General features: G+C 35.8%; 1 protein-coding gene across 2 annotated transcripts in view; it reads left to right on the forward strand.

Moving 5' to 3' along the window:
* The window catches only part of TNFRSF19 (TNF receptor superfamily member 19), a 57,538-nt gene extending 37,706 nt beyond the window's left edge, over window positions 1-19,832 (forward strand). For both annotated transcript variants that reach the window (XM_087721223.1, XM_087721222.1), the window contains 5 exons: window positions 8,015-8,179; window positions 9,540-9,665; window positions 10,303-10,405; window positions 14,167-14,534; window positions 15,641-19,832. In XM_087721223.1, the coding sequence (XP_087577349.1) occupies window positions 8,015-8,179; window positions 9,540-9,665; window positions 10,303-10,405; window positions 14,167-14,527 (755 nt within the window). In that variant the 3' untranslated portion in view covers window positions 14,528-14,534; window positions 15,641-19,832. The remainder of the gene's footprint in view (window positions 1-8,014; window positions 8,180-9,539; window positions 9,666-10,302; window positions 10,406-14,166; window positions 14,535-15,640) is intronic.
* Window positions 19,833-20,981: the final 1,149 nt, after the last annotated feature.

Below are 20,981 nucleotides of genomic sequence, written 5' to 3' on the forward strand. Positions count from 1 at the left end.
CTGCCTCAACAAATTTGACAAGAAACTACAAAAACAGAAAATACTTTAAATCCTGAATCAGTAACTAATTTTTTTAAAAAAAAGACCAAAACAACAACAAAAGGGAAACTAACTATAAATATCACATCTTCATCAAATGCCAAACTGGTTTCTAATTCTACATTTAAAAGAAACATGGTTCTCTAACATTATCAAACATCATAACATTTATGCCAGAGCAGAACATATTGAGTCATTTTTTTCATCATTAGATAAAGTAGCTAGATGAAATATGGATAACTTATTTCTACATTTGGTAGATGCACACGCCTGAAAACAGCCTTTCAAGAATGGAGTTGTTGTTTTAAATTAGGAGGATTCATAATAAGATTTAAAGTAACTTTCCATTTACATTTCATCTCAATAGTGATTTGTCATTTACATGTCCAGACAAACCATGATAATGCCTAGAGCATAGCTAATGCTTTTGTCTGGTCAGAGCCAATAGGCAGAAAGTCGATTCAAGGGATATTAGAGATGAAATATTGCACTTGTATAATAAATACAAATTTATTAAAAACATAACTTTTATTTCTGCTCTTTATAGCAGAGAATCTAAAATTGTGATATTGAAGGCATTCTTATATTTTAACTTTGCATATGGCTATAGAGGCAGATGCCAACTCAGTATACACTAAGATATTGATTAAATGAATTGAACTGCTTCCTTGCTGACCATAATTTGGCCCTTAAACGTTTGTTTAATAAATTCTGTTCCAGGATCCTCTTATGTTCCCTCTTTTCTGGTTTTATTTTTCAAGGAAATGGGATTGGAATAGTTATTTCATTTTTTTTTTTACCACAAATACTGATTGCAGTATATTATATGAAACAAAACAAGTTTCTAGACTTACTTAATGAACTGTGTCTCGGAATTGATTATACCAGCATTTCTTTAATGAAGTTCGGGTTCACCCTGGCTCATCAAAATTAGTTTGTTCTGTACAAAAAATGACATTTGGACATGTTCAGAAAAACTAACCTTTTAAAAGCTGCATTTTTTAATCTGTTGACCCCAGTAGTCAAAAATACTTTTTAGTAATCTTATTGTAACCAGGATCATAAATTGGAGATACCATCCTATTGCTAGCTAACTTAAGGGATATTTTTTAATCAATGTCTTCTTATAATTTATTTTAAAGTGCTTCTTGGTGGTTTTTCCTCTTTGACTGGGCCTCTTTTCTGAACAGACACCTAATGAATAAAAATCACAGTATATTATTCCATTACACAAATAAAGTATTTCGCATTTTTAGCATTTGTTAATCAACTCTAGAAAAGTTGGTGTAGAGAAAATATAATGCCCTTTTTAATCAAGTCATAGGCTAAATCATTTTTATTATTATTTATGTTTTGAGTTTGCATTTGCTTTTTGTAAGTGTCTTGGAAATCACCAATCTCTGATCAGCTGTTCTGCAACTAACAGCATGGCAGTGGCAATGGAACTGGCAAAGCTGGTTCTTAAATATTTACCCACATAGCACTAGATAGTGCTTAGATGAATGTACATTTGGGATACAGATTATTTTCCATAAGGAATGCTATGGCTCAGAACTTTAGGATGCTGAGCTTGTCAGATGGAGAGTTGACAGAGGGGTTCGAGACCCAAGCTCTGCACAATGGGGTGAGGTCACATTACTTGCCCCAGCTCCTGCCCACCTAGAGGTTCAAAAGCATGCAAATGTGAGTACATTAATAGGTACTATTTCCATGCTCCTTTGATACATGCAGGCAACGTGACCATGGAAATTATCTTTGAATAATGCTGGCTACCTTGTCCAAGAAACAGAGATGAACATAGTGTTCTTTTTTTCCTTTCTTCCTGCCTAGTTATGCCAAGTGGTTATAGAGGAAGTATGTTTTGTGTAGGCTTCTTGAAAGATCATGGAGCTGCAGTTCCTTGTTAAAGAGAAAGGACAAGTTAAATAGGGATGTGGACATACTGTGAGATTTCTTATTCCTTACAGTTACCTGTTGTGCACACACTGGTACATCTGCTTTATTCCCTGGAAAGAGGAAAGAAAGTGTTAATTTCAGCCATGAGATTTGATAAAGTCGGTATTTCTCTTAACCAGTTTTTACACAAGTTAATACTAGAACCAGTCTTTCATCTTTTGAGTCAATCCCATAATTAGGATCCTTCTTTGCCAGGGGCTGAATGAGTGTTTATTTTACATATAGGATGTCTGCAAGATATTTAACTTAATCATTACTTTTTATTAACAAAGAAATAGCTGCTTAGTTATCAGATTTAAGTGAACTTGAAATTCCTGAGAGGGAATGATGTATGGGTAATAATTAACCTATACTGAATAGATTCTCTTATGTGTTTATTAAAACAGCTAACCCTTAAGGACAGTGAAAGTATTTACACCCGATATTAATTACTAACTAAACATTTGCCTACAGCTCATTAAACTACAAGATTACAGGAATGTGATCTGTACATACTTCAGTGGCCTTATTAGTTTTGTTCAGAATTTATTGACACACAAAATTTGTAGACAATGAAAATATACTTCAGTAATTCATTCTTGTTCCATTTGAGAACAAAATTCTACTTAAGATATAAACAGTAAAGTAATTTAGGTTATAACTAGATTAATTTATAAGTGATAACAAGTGTTGCTTATGTTCCTTATGTCCTCAGCTTCCAGAAAATTATATAAAGAATGAAATATTGTTGATCTTATTTGCATTTAAGTCTACCCTTCCTTGGTATGATGTCTGCTGTGCTGGCCATTGATGTGCTATTCAATATGCCACTGTGTTGATTGTGCACACAGTTAAGGTGGAACTTCCAACCCATTTCTTGAAATATAGAGCATGATGTTCTTTCCCCATATATTAGGGGAAAGGGTTTGTTCTAGCTCTCCTAGAACAAACAAAGCAACCTGAAAAGCTCTGCAGATGAACAGACTCCTAGCAATTCAGGGAGACGAATAAATTAAAATAGATGGTGTTGGAACCTATGAATGTTTCATAGTTGGGTAAATTGCTTTTTCAAAAATAAGGGGCGACAAAGGAAAACACTGTGCTGGTGTCTAGAGGACAAAAGAGTGGGTCCAGAATATTTTGTATTTAGCATTCAATGTTCAATGAGATGACAATTGAAAACCTATCTAATAACCAAAAGCTCCATTGTGGGATTACTGTAGTTAGTACCCAATGCAAGGTGACCAAAGAGCAGGTAAAGGGTACAATTTTCTGCTTGTAATATTGTTATTAAAATAATGTAAGCGCACTGGGGTACAAAAAATTTGAATAGGTAATCTGAAAAAATTTAACTTGACATTTCCATGGTAGTTTTAAAGATAAGGAAGGAAATATATCTTTAATTAATGTCAACAATTTTGCAAAGCCCTGGAAAACAGAAAAAATGTAGAAACATTTTTTTAATATTATCTAATTACTATTACCACAGAAAACAAGCAATTTGTTGATAAATTCAGTATGCACATATGAACCAAGATTCACAATTAAGACTAGCAGATAATTCAGATAATAAGTTTGAAGCCAATAGCATAATAGTACATTATTTTAAGATTTAATGCTCCCCGAGTTATCCAGTTGCTTATATTTTTAAGGATTCAAAAAGTAATAAATTTAATTTTTTAATTACAATTATTTAGCAAATAATCAGTCGATCCTTTTCTAATTAACAACTTTTAAGTGCATTTTAGAAACGAAAGTGAGTAATCATTAATCTTGATAATGTGATTTGATTGTACTTTATAATAGGATCTGTTACAAAAATATTTTTATGTGAAGTTGGTATCAATAATAAAAATTTTATAATTACATATGAATCCATGAGTGGATGCATGAAGAAGAAGAAAATAATATTATTGTTTCTTTCCTCTGAAAGTTTCTGAATATTTAGTATAAATTTGCAGATAATTATAGGTCATCCTCAACTTACAGTTACAGTGGAGCCCAAAATTTATGTTGCTATGCAAGACAGTTATTAAGTGAATTTTGCTCCATTGTTTTACCTTTCTTGTCACAGTTAAGTGAATCACTGCTGTTGTTAAATGAGTCACACAGTTGCTAAGTGAATCTGGCTTCTCCATTGACTTTGCTTGTCAGTTGCCAAGCATTTGAATTTTGATCATGTGACCATGGGGATGCTGCAATGGTCGTAGTGTGAAACAGTCGTAAGTCGCTTTTTTCACTGCCATTGTAACTTTGGTCATTAAATGAAGGACTACCTGTATACATTAAATGGGCAATTTTAATAGGACTGCAAATGTTATATTTAATAGTAACATAATAATTTGTAGGGCTTTTTAGCTACATAATCTGCATTTTTATTATTCCTTCAAATTTCAAAAAGGTTACTGGTTTACAGATGAAAGATAATCCAGATAATCCAGGAAACACTTATCCAGTGTGGCAAATCTGTGTTAAACAAGGATGTTTATGTATATAAGTGAAAAGTCTAGTATTGTAAATAACATCATTTCATCAGTAATATATTTATGAAACTAGGGCAGGGGTGTCAAACTCAAGGCTTGCGAGCTGCAGGGTGCTTAGATTTGGTCTGCAGGGCCACCCTGAAAACAGCAAAAGACCGGTCCGCCGTGCCTCTGTCAGCAAAAACAGAGCTCAGCGGGGCCACACATGGCCCTTCCAAACTACATTTTTGCTGGCAGAGGATTGCAGGAGACTGTCCCAGCTGAAAACAAAGATCAGGAGCCCATTTTCACTGGCAGAGCTCTCAGACCATCACAGGAGCCTCCGACACAAGTGATGTCAAGTTGGCCACACCCACCATGGCCACACTCACTCCAGCCTCCCGAGGTCAAACACAGCCTTGATGTGGCCCTCAATGAAATTGAGTTTGACACTCCTGAACTAGAGCTTCAACCTATCTACTTTTTTCTTTCTGAAATACTGCTGTGTCTTTTTAAAAATACTTTTATTTTTCATCATTGTAATTATGTAACACTAGTCCCAGTATATTCTATTATATAATTTATATAATTTAACTGTATCAGAAAATGGTTCAAATATTTCAGTTTTTCTCATTTATCTAAACACTGTAGTCATTATTGCTGAATTATACACTTTTGCTCATGACATAGTTCTATTGGCAGAATACTAGCTGTTAGTAATATATTGTAGATTCTTTCTGGCTTAACAGATGTGATACAAAGAATTTAGTCAATCATTAGAAAATCTTGAAGAAAATATAAATATGAACTTCCTTTTGAATTGAAGTATGCACAGGGCAACATGAATTCTATGCTAAGGACTCAGCATAATCTAGTAATATATGCAATTAATTTTTGAAAACTTAAATGGTAGTCTTGATGGACACTGCGTGATTAATTGAGCCAAGTTTGTCTGATTAGCTTTTTCTTCTTGTCCCCTAGCTGTATCTTAGTCAATTCTCTCCTATTTACTTAGAATATAAAACTTTATTCTCCCTCATATAATCACATATAATGTGATAGTAAGTAAATAGGAAACACCATAATGAAAAGCATTTGATTTTTTTCTACTAAATATATATTGGAAATTTAAAGTAACATTTTTACATGTTACAGCAGCCTTTGCCAAATAGGCACCTTCCAGTAGTATTAGACTTCAGATGCTATAATGCAATTGGAGTCCAACATATCTAGGTCCCAGATTAAAGACACGTTGAAGTGTATGCAGATACTTTGTCAGTGTTTGGTCTTATAACTGATCATTATGTCTACATATAATTTTTCAGCAAATTATACCCTTTTAGTTTTGTCTAGACCAACTTGTGGTAATAGATTTAACATTTTTCAGAAGCTAATACGTTGGAACAGTTTCTTTTAATATTTTATTACATTAAATATTTGTGGATGTTTGCACGTGAAGCCAGTGCTTTTCATGAGAGTCCATAAATACAGCAATTTATAGTTGTTTAATAGTCAATTATAGTGTTATAAGCATTAAATGTCTTACATCATATCTTTTGTTGCATTAGATATACTGTACATACTTGGTTTTTGGTGGGTTTTTTATTACAGACAAATTATACTTTTTTCTCTGATAAACAGGTTTTGTAGATTTCTGTAATTTAAAACATATATGAATACAGATAATGATAGCCTTCTGCAGATGTTAATAATCCACAAAGAATGCATATAGTGATAGTGGCAGGCTCTGCCTTTGGGTTTTGTTTACTATAGTGTACTGTGTAGAGAGCCACTGTATGTAAGTAATATATAAAAATCATATATTTATTGCATAGACCCATTTTGAGACGGCTCCCATATTGCTTGGCCCATACAAACACTGAATGTATCCCCATTAATGTTGAACAAGACTAATCAAACAAAAGAAATAAGATTCCCAAAATGTTTTTAAAAGTCTTTGATGTCTTTACTATTGTTTTGTACTTGATATACTGCAAGTAGTAATTTCGTTACTTTCAACATCAATTTCCTACTTCATCAGCATTCAAAGTAAACAAAAGATACATGGATGAATTTCTTTTGAACTTCCAATTGGGGTGTGGGGGGGAGGTTCAGTATTTTCATCATAGAAATTATGCTAGTGCTGTGTTTTAATTTGACTTGATCGGAGTTTAGAACATGAAGGATTACAAATATGCTGTCTTCTTAAAAGACATTTTTGCCAGTTTCCAGGTTCACATAGTGGCAGCAAAAGTTTCCTGGCAGCAGCCATAGGATCTCCCCAAAATATGCAGTTGCTTTCCTCAGTCACAAACAAATGATGTATTAATGCTGCACTATTTTCTGGAGCAGTCCTGCAAACCACATTGAAAAATTTATATATTTCTAGTACAATTTCAATTTGCTTGTTTCAGGGTAGAATATACTGAAAAAAATAAATGTGCTACTTTAGTTCCATTTTTAGAAATCATTTTATTGACTTTCTGCCTTAGATCCAGATCCAGACTCAGAAGATTTTTTTAATCAACTTCCTCTTTCCCCTTATTTTGTTTCTGATAGTCTCCAAAAATTTTGTTTCAGATATGAAGGGGGGAATATTTTGGGGGAATTGGTGAAGATTGTGTCTCTTCTTTTCATTAGACTAGTTAATTATTATAGTACAACTCCTCGGAAGTCTGGATTTTAGCCATTGTATTTAATATATCTTCAGTTGATAATTGTTGACTCTGTTTTTTAACAAATTTTGGACAGACTGAGCAGTGGTTAGATTCTGTTGGCCTTATTTAAATGGCCTGAGAGCATAACATAAAATTAGTGGAGGAGCTTTTTGGTGTCCCTTTGCTGATATTAGTAGATCTGGATTGCTGTTCTTTATCCACTTATGAAACAGTAATAGAAAACATCTTCATCTGACCCTCTGTATAAGAATTAGTTATAGTGAACACATTTACAGTATATAGCTTGCTGGAAAAGTTACAATTTCACCAGATGAAGTAGAGTATTCAGTCCTAGGCACTATACTTAGAAAAGATATTTTCTTAAGAGCAAAGAATAACAGTGATGAGGATCAAGGGACTAGAAATTAACTGATATGAGAAGAGATTGAAGGAACTGGGGTAGGATTTCTTTTGAGAAAAGATAACTGAGAGGAGATCAGTAAGATTCTTCAAATGTCTGAATAGATGCCAATAGAAGGACAAGAGTTTTTCTCTGTCATCTCAAAGTGTACAGAATAACAGTATTAAGTTACAAGACAAGTTCATTTGAGTTGTAGGAGAAAGCATTTTGCTCTTAAGAGTAGTTTGACAGCGGAATGAATTTCTGAAAAAGATAAGTTCCTTTTGCTAGTTATATTCAAATAGAGATTGAGTAATGGTAGCATTCACTAAAAATATTTTTCTTTGGTTTCATTCACTTAGGGGGGTTTGACTTCATTGGCCATTTCCAATTTTATTAGTCTCTTTGTGCTGTGCTGTGTAAAGTTTTAAAAGGATTTATCACATATGCCTAAATGTTTTTTTGTTCTTCCCTGCCTAAAATTTCATATCAATAAGAGGTATGCTTTTATTTATATATAGGCACCACAAAAGTGAACTTGGTGAAAATCCCATCAACTGTTTCCAGCCCACGAGACACTGCTCTCGCTGCTGTGATATGCAGTGCACTGGCAACTGTACTTTCAGCGCTCTTCATCCTGTGTGTTATCTATTGCAAAAGACAGTTCATGGAAAAGAAGCCAAACTGTAAGTTTCTCTCCTCCCACTACCGCCACCACATTACATTTATTACTAATATTCTTACTCATGTCATCTTTATGTTGAGTTTTACCATCTAATAAATGTCTGTGGCAAAAAAAAAGATGTATTTGAGCTTAACTAATGTAACTTAAGTGTAACCTGGAGTTGCAGTCACAGTTTCCCAAATGTAACTTTGATCAATTACATCAAAGAAGATAAATAATGTGAATATGCTGACTATAAATTCCGTCTATATCCCTCTTGATTTTGTCTAGCATTTTGTGAAACACTCAAAAGGTCATACAAAAATACATCAAAAATTAATATCCCAAATTCATGTTGCAGTGTGAAAACTGTGAGAGTCTGAAGAAAGATTAGCAGTTTTTGGGCTACTTTTCGTGCTACTCAGTTGTATTTAGATTGGGGGTTTTTTGAAAATTTTTTATTATTATTTTTCCTTCTATAACACCTTACAGTCATTATATCAACATTATTATGTCATCATACCTTTACATGTAAATATTATTTTGCTTCTATGTTTATAAACCTTTATACACAGTTCTCTCTCTCTTTCTCTATCTATCTATCTATCTATCTATCTATATAGTTTTTTGGCTTAATTAATTTTATTCTTGTTTTGCAGCCATTTGTACCAATTGTTCCAAATTTCATAATATTCCAACTCGTCTTTGTCTTTTAATTTTAGTGTTAATTTGTTCATCTCTGCACAATTCAAACTTTTTTGTATCACTAATTTGTCCGAGGGGATATTATTTGTTTCCAGCATTGGGCAAACGCTATTCTAGCTGTGGTCAGCAGATGTGTTAATATGTACTTAATTTTCTTTGTATATTTCCCTTTGATTATTCCCAGCAGAAAGAGTTCGGGTTTGTATTTTATTTGTTCTCCTGTAATTTCTTGCACCCATTTCCAAATTTTTGTCCAATATTTTTGAGTTTCCGGGCGGGTCCACCATATGTGATAGAAAGTCCCTTGTATTTTTTTACACTTCCAGCAGGTCGGATTCATGTTTGGTACATTTTAGCCAATCTCGTTGGTGTTAAATGCCAACGATAAAACATTTTATACATATTTTCTTTGAGTGCTACTGATCATGTTAGTTTATAATTTGTGTTCCAAATTCTGTATTTAGATTTTTAAAATTAGAAAATCATGGGGAACATATTGAAATAGGCATAAAGCAACAAGATCCATTAAAATGGTTTAATTCATATTACGTGAAAACTTTTATAATAGATGCTCTAAGTTAAGTTAAAATGTAATGTTACTAAATATGATTATAGAATAATTTAAATGTAAATAAAATGGGTTAACACCCAGTGTCAATATCTTCTCTGTTCTAAAGGGTCTGTACAATCACAGGATGTTCACTATGAAGGGTCAGAACTTGCATGTTTTGATAGATCACAACTTAATATATATGAACATAGAACATGCTGCCGGGGCCAGCAAGATTCATTACAGATGTGTGGTAAGTATGGTCTCTAGTTACTTGCTGGGTTAGTCTAAGTAGGAGAAACACAGTGAAACTGAAATTTGAAAGAAGCATAGAAAAGTAATTTATGGATACATTGCTATTTAATAGCATAGATCCCAATAGGGTTAAAATAATAGAATTACTAGCATTTAATAATATAAAGCAAATCAAAATTACAAATATAAAAATATATGTTTCTATAATTAAAACTTTATATGAAGGCTAAATGCAACACGACCATTGCAAAGGCTAAATGTGTTATGAAGATTTTGTATAAGAGCAGATATGAGGCCTGTGCTGTGTCATTCTCAAACATATGATTGTTGTGTAGAACGCAATTCCATATCATCGTCCCTCACTTGCCCCTTTCCCCAAAGTGGATGGATGATGGATTGTTTGGCTAGGCATTAAATTCTAATGGGATCTAAACAACCCCTTTTGTTGTTGATATTTTCTTACATAACAGAGAAGCAAAAGCCAGAGGCCAACAGCTGTTCTTCACTATGTGTCAAGTATACACTATGGGACTTGTGTGAACCAGCTCAAAGCTAGTCTCAACAAGTATAAATTATTTGTATTTCTAGAAAACACTTTGCAATTTGTTTCTTATTTAAGGTTTTCTTTCTTCAAGGTCCAGTGCATTTGATTCCATCGTTGTGCTGTGACGAGTCCTGTAGCTTTGAACGTAGTTGTCATAGCTGTCCTTTTCACTCTCAGACTACACTTCATGAAAGGTACTTCAGGTTTTTAACTTCTGCCTTTTGCTAACTCTTCTACTGAATATTTGGATTATTACATGATACATTGGAGTATATATCCTGTAGAGTTTTCAATCAATGGAACAGACATTTCTGACAGATTCAATCACTAATTTGAAAGGGAAAGGGGAATGTACAATATGCAGGAAAAATCCAATTCAGGTAAATTAACTATATTCTAACTATATTCTACTCTGTAATGTTGTTTTTAAAAGTTCTGTTGCACTTTTGTTAGTACTGAAAAGCATAATTTTGTTGTGTCCATTTCTTACATTTTGAACTTCTCTCTGTCTTGTCACTTGCAATAATTATAACTGACTGTATGATGTAAAATTATATTATTATTTTTTAATTATATTGTAATGCCATCTTTCTGCTCCTAAATGCACAAATTTGACACAAACCATACTTTACTGATATGCAATTAGCACGCTAGAATCAAACCTCAGCCACCAAAAGGATCCTGAAAAGAACTGAATTAGCCCTAATCAGAAACAAACTCCACAGGAAAAGATTCCTACTAGACCAAACCAACTGAGACCTTCTCACTCTTTACTTCAAACACAGCAACAAAATCCACCCAGCACTCTGGGACAAATCCAAACAACTAGCCCTCTAGAGAGCCGAAACAGAAACCTCCTACAAGACAGACAAACACACCAACAAACTCCACAGACTAGAAAAACAACAGAAGCCCAACCCCCCTCCACAGCAACTCATGAAACAAACAGTACACAACGTATCAGACAGAACCCTCACCACAGCTGAAACCAATGTCCTTTCCAGAGGATTCAACTTTGCAGTCGCCCTAAATGCATCCCCACTGAAGACACCATATGCAGAGTTGAAGCTACACTCACCAAAATCAACCCAGATGAAGCCAATAAAATCAGACTTGCAGTCAGCAATGTCCTTTGCTCCAGTAATCCACCCAGAAGAAACTTACAGCAAGAAGAAGAAATAGTACCCACCAACCTGAGGAAAGACAACAACATAATCATTCTCCCAGCAGACAAAGGTAACGCCACAGTAGTGATGAACACGTCTGACTACCAAGCCAAACTATCCAACCTACTCCAAGACCCCACTTACAAACCTCTAAACACAGACCCCACCACCTGCCTGGGAAAAACCAACAAATCCAAAATAAAATCCTGTCCCATCAGTGAAGAGATCCAGCAAAGAATCATCCCCAGAGAGAAATCTTCCAGATGTCCCAAACTCTATGGCCTCCCCAAGATACACAAAGAAGGAACACTACTCAGACCCATAGTCAGCTCCATAGGCTCACCTCTACAGAATCTTGCCAAATTCCTCACCAAACAACTCCAACCCTACGCAGAATCCATCACCTCACACGTACAAAGCTCACTCCACTTCATAGAAACAATAAAGAAGCAAAACCTACAACCCAGCGACCTACTCGTGAGTTTCGATGTCATATCCCTCTTCACCCAAGTGCCTATAAAAGAAGCCTTGACAGCTATCCAGAACAAACACCCCCCCCCACAACACATCCTGACCAACCACTGCCTAACCAACACATACTTCATCCATAATGGACAAAGATACAAACAGATAGGAGAAGTACCCATGGGATCACCCCTCTCACCCATCATCACAAACTTATACATGGAACATTTTGAAACTAACACCTTAGATAAATCTGAACACAAACCCAAACTTTGGCTTAGATATGTTGATGACACTTTTGTGATTTGGCCACACGGGAAAGAAAAACTGGACAACTTCCTCACACATCTCAACAGCCTACACCCCAAAATACATTTCACCATGGAAATAGAAGCAAACAACCAACTTCCCTTTCTGGATATCCTAATCTACGAAAAACCCAATGGTTCCCTAGGACACACCATCTACCGGAAAAAAACACACCAACCGCTACTTAAACGCACAATCCCATCACCACCCTGCACAGATCAACTCTGTAGTCAAGACCCTCATCTCCAGAACTAAATGCCTCGCCAACAAAGACCACCTGAAAACTGAATTACACACTCTCACAAACGTATTAATCTCTAATGGATTCCAAAGAACACACCATCTACCGGAAAAAAACACACCAACCGCTACTTAAACGCACAATCCCATCACCACCCTGCACAGATCAACTCTGTAGTCAAGACCCTCATCTCCAGAACTAAATGCCTCGCCAACAAAGACCACCTGAAAACTGAATTACACACTCTCACAAACGTATTAATCTCTAATGGATTCCAAAGAAAAACAATTACCAACCTAATCCAAAGGGAGACTCCCCCCAAAAACCGAGACACAGAACAGGACAACAGCATCACCCTCCTCCTTTACATCAAAGGCACCACAGATAAAATCAGCAAAATTCTCCACAAATACAATATCAAGACAGCCTTCAACACTGACCAAAAAATAGCCAACATCTTAAGAAACCCCAAAGACAAAATCCAGCTAGAAAACCAAGGAGTCTACGAAATACCATGCAATAGCAATAGCAATAGCAGTGGACTTATATACCGCTTCATAGGCCTTTCAGGCCTCTCTAAGCGGTTTACAGAGAGTCAGCATATTGCCCCCAACAATCTGGGTCCTCATTTTACCCACCTCAGAAGGATGGAAGGCTGAGTCAACCCTGAGCCGGTGAGATTTGAACCGCTGACCTGCTGATCTAGCAGTAGCCTGCAGTGCTGCATTTAACCACTGCGCCACCTTGGCTCTTCTGCAAAATCTGCCCTGCAACATACATAGGACAAACAAACAGGAGAATAAATGCACACATCGCAGAACACAAGAACGCAGTAAGAAAAAAACTTCCTCCCTTTTCCAGCACCTTAAAGCTATAGGACATGAAATTAATTCTGCAGGAACCAGATTAATCTCCAAAACTGAACACTTCAACAAGAGAATAATTATGGAAGCTATCAAAATAGAGAAACACCTCCACAACATGAATAAACGTGACGATACCTCCCGCCTACCAGACATCTGGAAACCAGCCCTAGTCAACAAACGAGCCCCACCCACCACCCAGGCCGTTACAACACGAAACAACAGAGCACCTACAGCCAGCACCAATCTACCAATCATGATACAGCCACACATCCAATCAATCCATTTGCTGAAATGGGGCCAGCACTCCACCCCCATCCCCAAGGTTTGTAGAGGGACGGCAGCTCCGATCACACTTTAAGCCCAAAACACCAGCCTGAAGATGACGAGTGAGACCTCACTGAAATGTTGCCAAGACAATTTCAATCTTAATGGGAAAAGACCCGAATACAACAAGATAGCATATATATATTCGATTCCCAGTAAGGGTGTGGCTAGCTGATGAGAGCTAAATAGCTTGAAATAGATCTATACTAGTCTCCCTTTATTTATTTATCAGCATAAATATAACATATATATATATATGTATGTATGTATGTATGTATGTATGTATGTATATGTGTATATGTGTATATATATATATATATATATATATATATATATATATATATATATATATATATATATATATATATATATTTATATATATATATTTATATATATATATATATATATATATATATATATATATATATATATATATATATATATATATATATACACACACACACACATATACATATACATACATACACACACACACACACACACGTATACATACATGCTGTATATATATATATATATCTTATGTTGAATCCTTGTTAAATGTCTTCTTTCTCAACTTTTTACAGGAATTCAAATTCTGTTGGAGAAATGATTCCAGCATTTCTTGGTTCTCTTTCACATTCCACTTGTGGAGATCTTTCAGATGCTTGGCCTCTCATCCAAAAACCAGAATGTTGTGATAGTATTTCTTTCTCTGAATCATACTCTGAACTAGTGGGAGAAGATGAAAACCTTTTCAGCCCCTTAGAGATAGAAAGTGACACTATGGATTCAGATAACAAACAGGATTTAAATATAGTCACATCTACAAACCCTCATTTCGGAAGCTTGACAGAATCACATGAACTTTCCAGTATCACTGCTCCCTTAAATGAGGTTTTGGCTGTTGAACCATTCTCAGCAACAGATTATGACAGAACAAACTGATAAACAGGTAAGCACAGTTATCTAGATAGTTTAAATGAAACTGTTAAGCAGTATTGTCTGGAATAATTATTTTCTTGTTCAATTAAATGCACACCACAGGGAGAAAATGACAAAAAGTTATTTTTAAAACTACTTTTCTGGGTTGGTATTTTGTATAATTCATTTGTTACATTTATATCTCACTACAAATGACTGTCAGCAATTAACTTGACATGGAAAAAGAAGTCTAAAACATTCATGGTAGAATAAAATCAAAGCAGTATAATAATAAATAAAAAGTCAAGAATAGAGCAAGCCCCCCCAAAATACTAGAGAAGGCCTGATCTAATTAGAATATTGTCTGAACAATTCTCTTTGAGAATCTTTTTCAATGTAAGCAAGAAAAGGCCAGACTGATTCCCATGGGGTAGCAGCTCCTCCTGGTATGAGTTCCTCTACTTCAGGGGTTTCCAACCTTGTCAACTTTAAGACTTGTAGACTTCAACTCCCAGAATTCCTCAGGCAGCAAAGCAAAGCTTTGGAGACCCCTGGGACACTGCTGCAGCTTAGTCCTCTAAAACTGTTGAGTGGACATGTAGGAATGAGTTAGAGAAGGAGACCAATTGTTAGTTGTGCATAATGTTTCTATTGGCTGCAGAAATGTTTACATCTCTGTTTTTAGAGATGTTCCAAATTTGTCCTTGGGTTTTGGATGTGTCAAATGAGGTTTAGGCTTCCTCAGTTGCTCCTGTTGTAGTTTCCACTCTGGGGGTTTCTACCATCTTTGGAGGCTAGCAGAGAGGTGAGGAAAAAAAGTTCATGTGTTTGGTTTAGCAGATCTTGTCATCTTTCATTAACTAATGAGATCATCTGAAAATAAAACTGTAACATTGTATGTGTACAACAGCAGTTGCAGATGCACTACAAGCTTTCTCTGAATAGGATTGAAAAGTCCTTGATCTGAAATGTCAAGAAGAAAAATATCAAGAGAAAAAGAAAGGTAGTTTTTTTTCTGTCGCAATGAAAAGTTAAGTGGCCTACAAAGGCCTTTAGGTTATCGCTAATAAAATGGAGGACAAAAATAAGAGAGACTTGCTGGATTCTGTCTTAACATTTTTCTTTTCTTTTTTTTAGGAATCCGCATGACCTTTCCTGGCAGCCCTTATATTGAGTGCCTCTTCTCTAATGTTTGTGAATGGAATGCTGCCTGGGTCTCAGTGGGACTGTTTCAGAAACAGCTGGAATAAATTGGCAGCATTTGAAAGCTCTTTGGCACTTGGATTTGCAACAAAGCAGCTGTATGAGAAGATTTCAAGGAGCGGTGTGGTCAAAGACCAGGGGCAGCTAACTGCGGGTTCTCCCTCATTCAGACATAGTTTGATGGATTGAACTCACAGCTAAGGAGATTATGTAAGGCTAACAAGCGGTAGAATAGTCTTCTCAGTATATGTACTAACAGCAGACGTGTGACAGGAATTTATCCTTTATTATATTGGCAAAAGGAAGCATTTGATAGGATTTGCAACAAAAAGCTGTGTTGAATCCCTGTGAATGTGCCAAGAATCCTAGCACTGCAAAGAATCCTTTTTATGAAAAATGAAAATTTCTGATTTGCCTATATTTATTTATTGTGAACCTGGAAATCTCCTCTGCTTTTCACAGTTCAGTATTGCATAAGTGTTTATATGGAAAAAACACATTGTAGAAATTGAAAAGCGGTGCTCGAGCCTTTTTCACGGCTCTTTATAGGGCAGCTCTCTGATGTTTATCTTGAACTAAGTCCTGGTGGGTTCGGTGCTGCCTACCCTGGAGGTAAAATAACACCAATTTTCAATGAAATATTTCCCCTATAAATAACTGCTGTTATATGCTGGTGTTTGGCAGAATTTCATAATTCAAAAAAACACATTAGATGTCATTTATTTCAGTAGGGATGTTTTGTTAGTTATACCAGGCATTGACTATATCAGTGAAATTTAATGTGCTTTTTTATACATTTTTTTTTAAACAGTTTGAAATCAAATTATAAATGGCCTTGGCCCATTGGAGAGTATCTCAGGATCCTAGGATTCCTTACATTTCTTCTTCTTTTTAAATAAAGAAATGAATAGTTAGAGCAGAAAGCATTCAGGATCCAAAACTCTCTACCTAATTTCCAACCTGTTTCCATGTCTCTAAACTGCAGGGAAATATAGCTCAGCAGTGGAACTATTAAAAAGAAATCTCATTGCTTGAAGAAGTAGGTAGAGATGTATATATCAGTAATTACTTCTACTCTTTAAAATAGTAGCAAAGAGAGCATTAGAATAGTTCTGCCACTCTGCAATACTATTCCCTCTTCCTTGTGGATAAAAATTGAATTCAGTGGGATCTATTTTCTCAGTAGATAAATAAAACTGCAATCTTAAAAGCTACATTTTTAACCCACAAATACATAATTGAGGGAATGCAGTCTTATCCATAGTTATTTGAAAGGCGAGGCCCACAAAAAACTAGAATGTAAGGTCAGACATCCGAGGCAGATAGGTATGCAGGGTACTATGTTAACATTATTGCAAAATTCACGTTTCTATAATTTTTGCATGAGGAACCATATTTATGTAAATTTTGTAAATAATCTGACATGCATTTCAGTATTGTGTAAAACTTTTGATAAAATATGTATAGAAATTTCACCCATGAAAGCTCTTTCATAAATTAATTTTGTCATCTTTATCCTTTATCTATGCTATCTGTGGACAATGGTCATTTTGTATGCGTAATTTACACTTTATATAATTAGATTACCCACCAGCCCACATATTAAAAACCGAAGGACAGGGAAGTATAAATTATGTATAATATACTGTTCATTTCAACAACATTCATATTGATTATGTTGCCTATGTCAAACAGTGATATATGCAAAAAGATTGAATGATTGATTATGAGCCATAAAGTTGGTGTCAACTTGATGATCACATAGGTAGACCCTCACCAGTATAATTCTGTCCCTGATATGTCCCTTCAAAACGTTCAGTGGTATAGCCATCACACTTGCTGATCACACTTCTCTTCAGTCTTTCCCAACATTATGGACTTATCAGAAAAGCTAGGTCTTTATATTATGTTTCCAAAATATGATAATTTGCCCATTTGTGCTTTAAACAAATTTTTTGGCTGACTCATTCTGTGATCTGTTCATTATTTTCTTTTGACGTTTTCTCGTGAGTATTCTCCAACATTCAAAAACTTCAGTACTCTTCCCTTTGTGCTTATTCAAACTCCAACTTTTGCCTGAATGATGCTGATCTTTGTAGGTCACAGCATCTGTATATTTTTTTCTAAGATTTTCATGCTGCCCTTTCATGTGCTAGTCTGTGGCATAATTCTTTATTAGTTTGTAGCTGATAGCTGATCCTAAAATGCAAACGCTATTCTCCATTTCAGTATCTTCATTGTCAATTCTGAGGCTGGTTGCCATACCAGTTATTTCCGCATTTTTCCATGTATAAGACGCCCCCATGTTTCATGTAGAGTAAGAACGCACACTACAAGCCATTACTGTGCAGAAGTCACCTTATTAGAGAGTGAGTAATACAAGAACAGGAAATGCATCACAGGAACAATAGAGATGAAACCTAGAGTGGCAATGTGATACAGGAAACAACTACAATAGAGAGGAATGATAGAGCTGCATATAAGATAGCGGCTCATCTGGCAGAACTGGAGGACGGGGATGGGCCATGCCTTCTCCTCTCGGCCTCCTGTGTATAAGATGATCCATTTTTAACTACATTATTTTTAAGAAAAAGCATCTTATACACGGAAAAATAGGGTAGTTTGTATTTATTATATTTAATCTTTGTCCCATTTTTTCACTGTGCTCCTTGACTTTGATTATGAGAGCTTGCAGATCATTTTCAGCTATTAGAGTAATGTGGAAAAGGTTATTCATGTTTCTTCTTCCAAATTTTAAAACCATGCTTACCTTGTTCCAATCCAGTCTCCTTTATCCTAGAATTGCCTCTTAACTAGATGGGCAGTATATACGTTTAATAAATAAATGCAAGTCAAATAAATAAGGGAAAAATATACACTTTGTCTCATTCCTTTCCCAACCTGGAGCCTGTCTGTTTGCCATGTTCCTTGCAGACTTGGCTTCCTGTCCTAAGTGTAAGTTTTGCGTAAGGGCACTGAGATGTGTCTCTGAATTTTCCCAAGGCACAACATGAGATGAAAACCTTGGTGGTATCAGTGAAGTGCTCTGCTAACTTTTATTTTGGTGTACTTTGGCTTTATCAAATATCAATAATGTCTCTTGCTCATCCTTTTTAAAAACCGCTTCAGCATCTGGCCTTTTGCTTTTCTGTAGAATCTGTAGGATTCTAATTTGTGTTGCTTCTGTTGTCAGTACTGTCTTAGTTATAGTCTTCCTGGATATGAATGCAACATTGTTGCTTTGTTGTTTTTCATGTTCCAAGTAATAAACAGGATGATCTTTTGACTGAAAGTATCCAATTTCAGTATCCATTATCCAGTATTCAGTATCCATTTCAGTTCACTGATGGCTAAGATGTCAACGTATAGTTTATTAATTTCATCTTTCATTGTATTGAGATTTCCCACATTTATGCTTCCCGCATGCCCATTGGAGCACTTGTCTATGTTGCTTCAGTTTTTTCTTTTCCTACATTACAACTATGTTTCCTGTGTTACAAATACATCCTGTATGTTTTAATCTAACCACATCATATACAGCATCAATACTCAAAAAAAAACAAAAAACAACCCCATCTCCCAGTAGCTTTTTCAATGCATCTGATGTGAGAAGCCCATCATTTGGCATTATTTCCTCAATCGCTTTACCTGGTCTATCCATGTGGCTTTCTTAGTGAAATGCAGGAATAGCTTACCATTGCCATCTCCCACTCAGTATAAAAATGATACCATTTCCGTTATTTCTAAGGCTGCATAAAATTAAATTTAATAAATTTAATTTATTAAATTTAATTTTATGAATTAATAAATTATGAATGAATCCTTGCTACCCAATGTAGATGCTTACTTACTTTGTCTGAGCAACTAGGATTACCTTCGTGCCTTGGGTGATCCATTTGGTGCACAAGCTCAGCCGTGCCCTCTGCTACCACAATAAGGAAGTATAGCAGGGCTGAAAAATGGGCGGGAAGGAGGGAACAAAAACATATACTGACACAGACTTTTCTCTCAAACACAATTAAGATTTTTTAAATATTTTATATGTAGAAATACAAGTGTGACTTGAAGCATTGTGTACGTGTTTATATATTTTTCTATTTGTTAATAAATAGTCATTCAAATAATATGTGTATGTCTCAGAATACTCATCTTTTTGTACATGAATATGGGATGCCTCCAGTGGTGGGTTCCAGATCCCTTTGCAACTGGTATGGTGTAACGGGACCAGGTGTCCACCACAAGGGTGCGCACAGCACGCGCATGCATACTTCCCACCTGCGATGGCTCTGCGATGCTCAAGCTGCTTGGCGGAGCATCGTGCAGGCGGTGTGCACGGAAGCCCTGATCAGCTCAAATACAAGTAAGGACAGCAGGTGGGCAGGTGGGCCTTCCGGAGCACCATACTGGAATTGTACCTGGTGTTCCCAGCAGGCACTGGTACGCCTGTACTGGGCGTATCCCACCACTGGATGCCTCAAACTATTATTTTAAAACAGTGACACTTATCAGATGCTGTGCCACTTTCTGCTGCAGCTTAGATTAATATTATTATGCTTATTGATGAAACATGGTTAAATATCTGAGCAACCCCTGCTTCTTAATTATGAGTCTTACATTTCTAATCATAAATTTGCAATCATGAACAGTAGCATAATTTTTACCCTTTAGCATGGAAGCTGCTTGTGAAGATATTTCTGACCCGATTGCCTCAGTGGTTTAGCAATTGAGTTGAATAGGACAAGAAAGGGGTGGAATCACTAGAGAACGGTGTGTGCTCAGCCACATGGGACAGAAAGGACATTACCTAAATAGTTGCTGAGTGTTAAAGGAATCCATCAAGGAGGGAGGGATCAAAAAGGATTCCCAAACATTTTTCTACCATACTGGAGACTGCCACTCGGCTAATTTGAGATACCGGGAAGAGAACAAGAAAAATTAAAGCCCTTTACGCTGGTAATACCCTTAAGAAAAAAAAGTGAAAATAAATGGTTAGAAGTCTGCACTTTTGCTAAGGCCTGAAAATTATAGAGCATATATGTGCAACAAATGCAAGTTCTACTAGTACTTTAAAAATAAATATGAGGATTGGAACAAGAAGTTTTATTAAACCAAACAACAGGTATGGACTGTGATGGCCCCTCGATTGCTGTCTCAGAGGAAGAGGCATCAGGATGGGGGTGTGATTGGATGGACAGCCGTCTGCTGAAGAAGAGGAAGGAGAAGCATGGCTGCTGCTGGTTAATGCTAGTGATCAGTAATAATACCTGTCGCCATC

Source organism: Thamnophis sirtalis, unplaced genomic scaffold (assembly GCF_051295495.1).
Source record: "Thamnophis sirtalis isolate CommonGarterSnake01/CBP01778 unplaced genomic scaffold, rThaSir2_p1.2 scaffold_8, whole genome shotgun sequence".
Taxonomy (NCBI): Eukaryota; Metazoa; Chordata; class Lepidosauria; order Squamata; family Natricidae; genus Thamnophis; species Thamnophis sirtalis.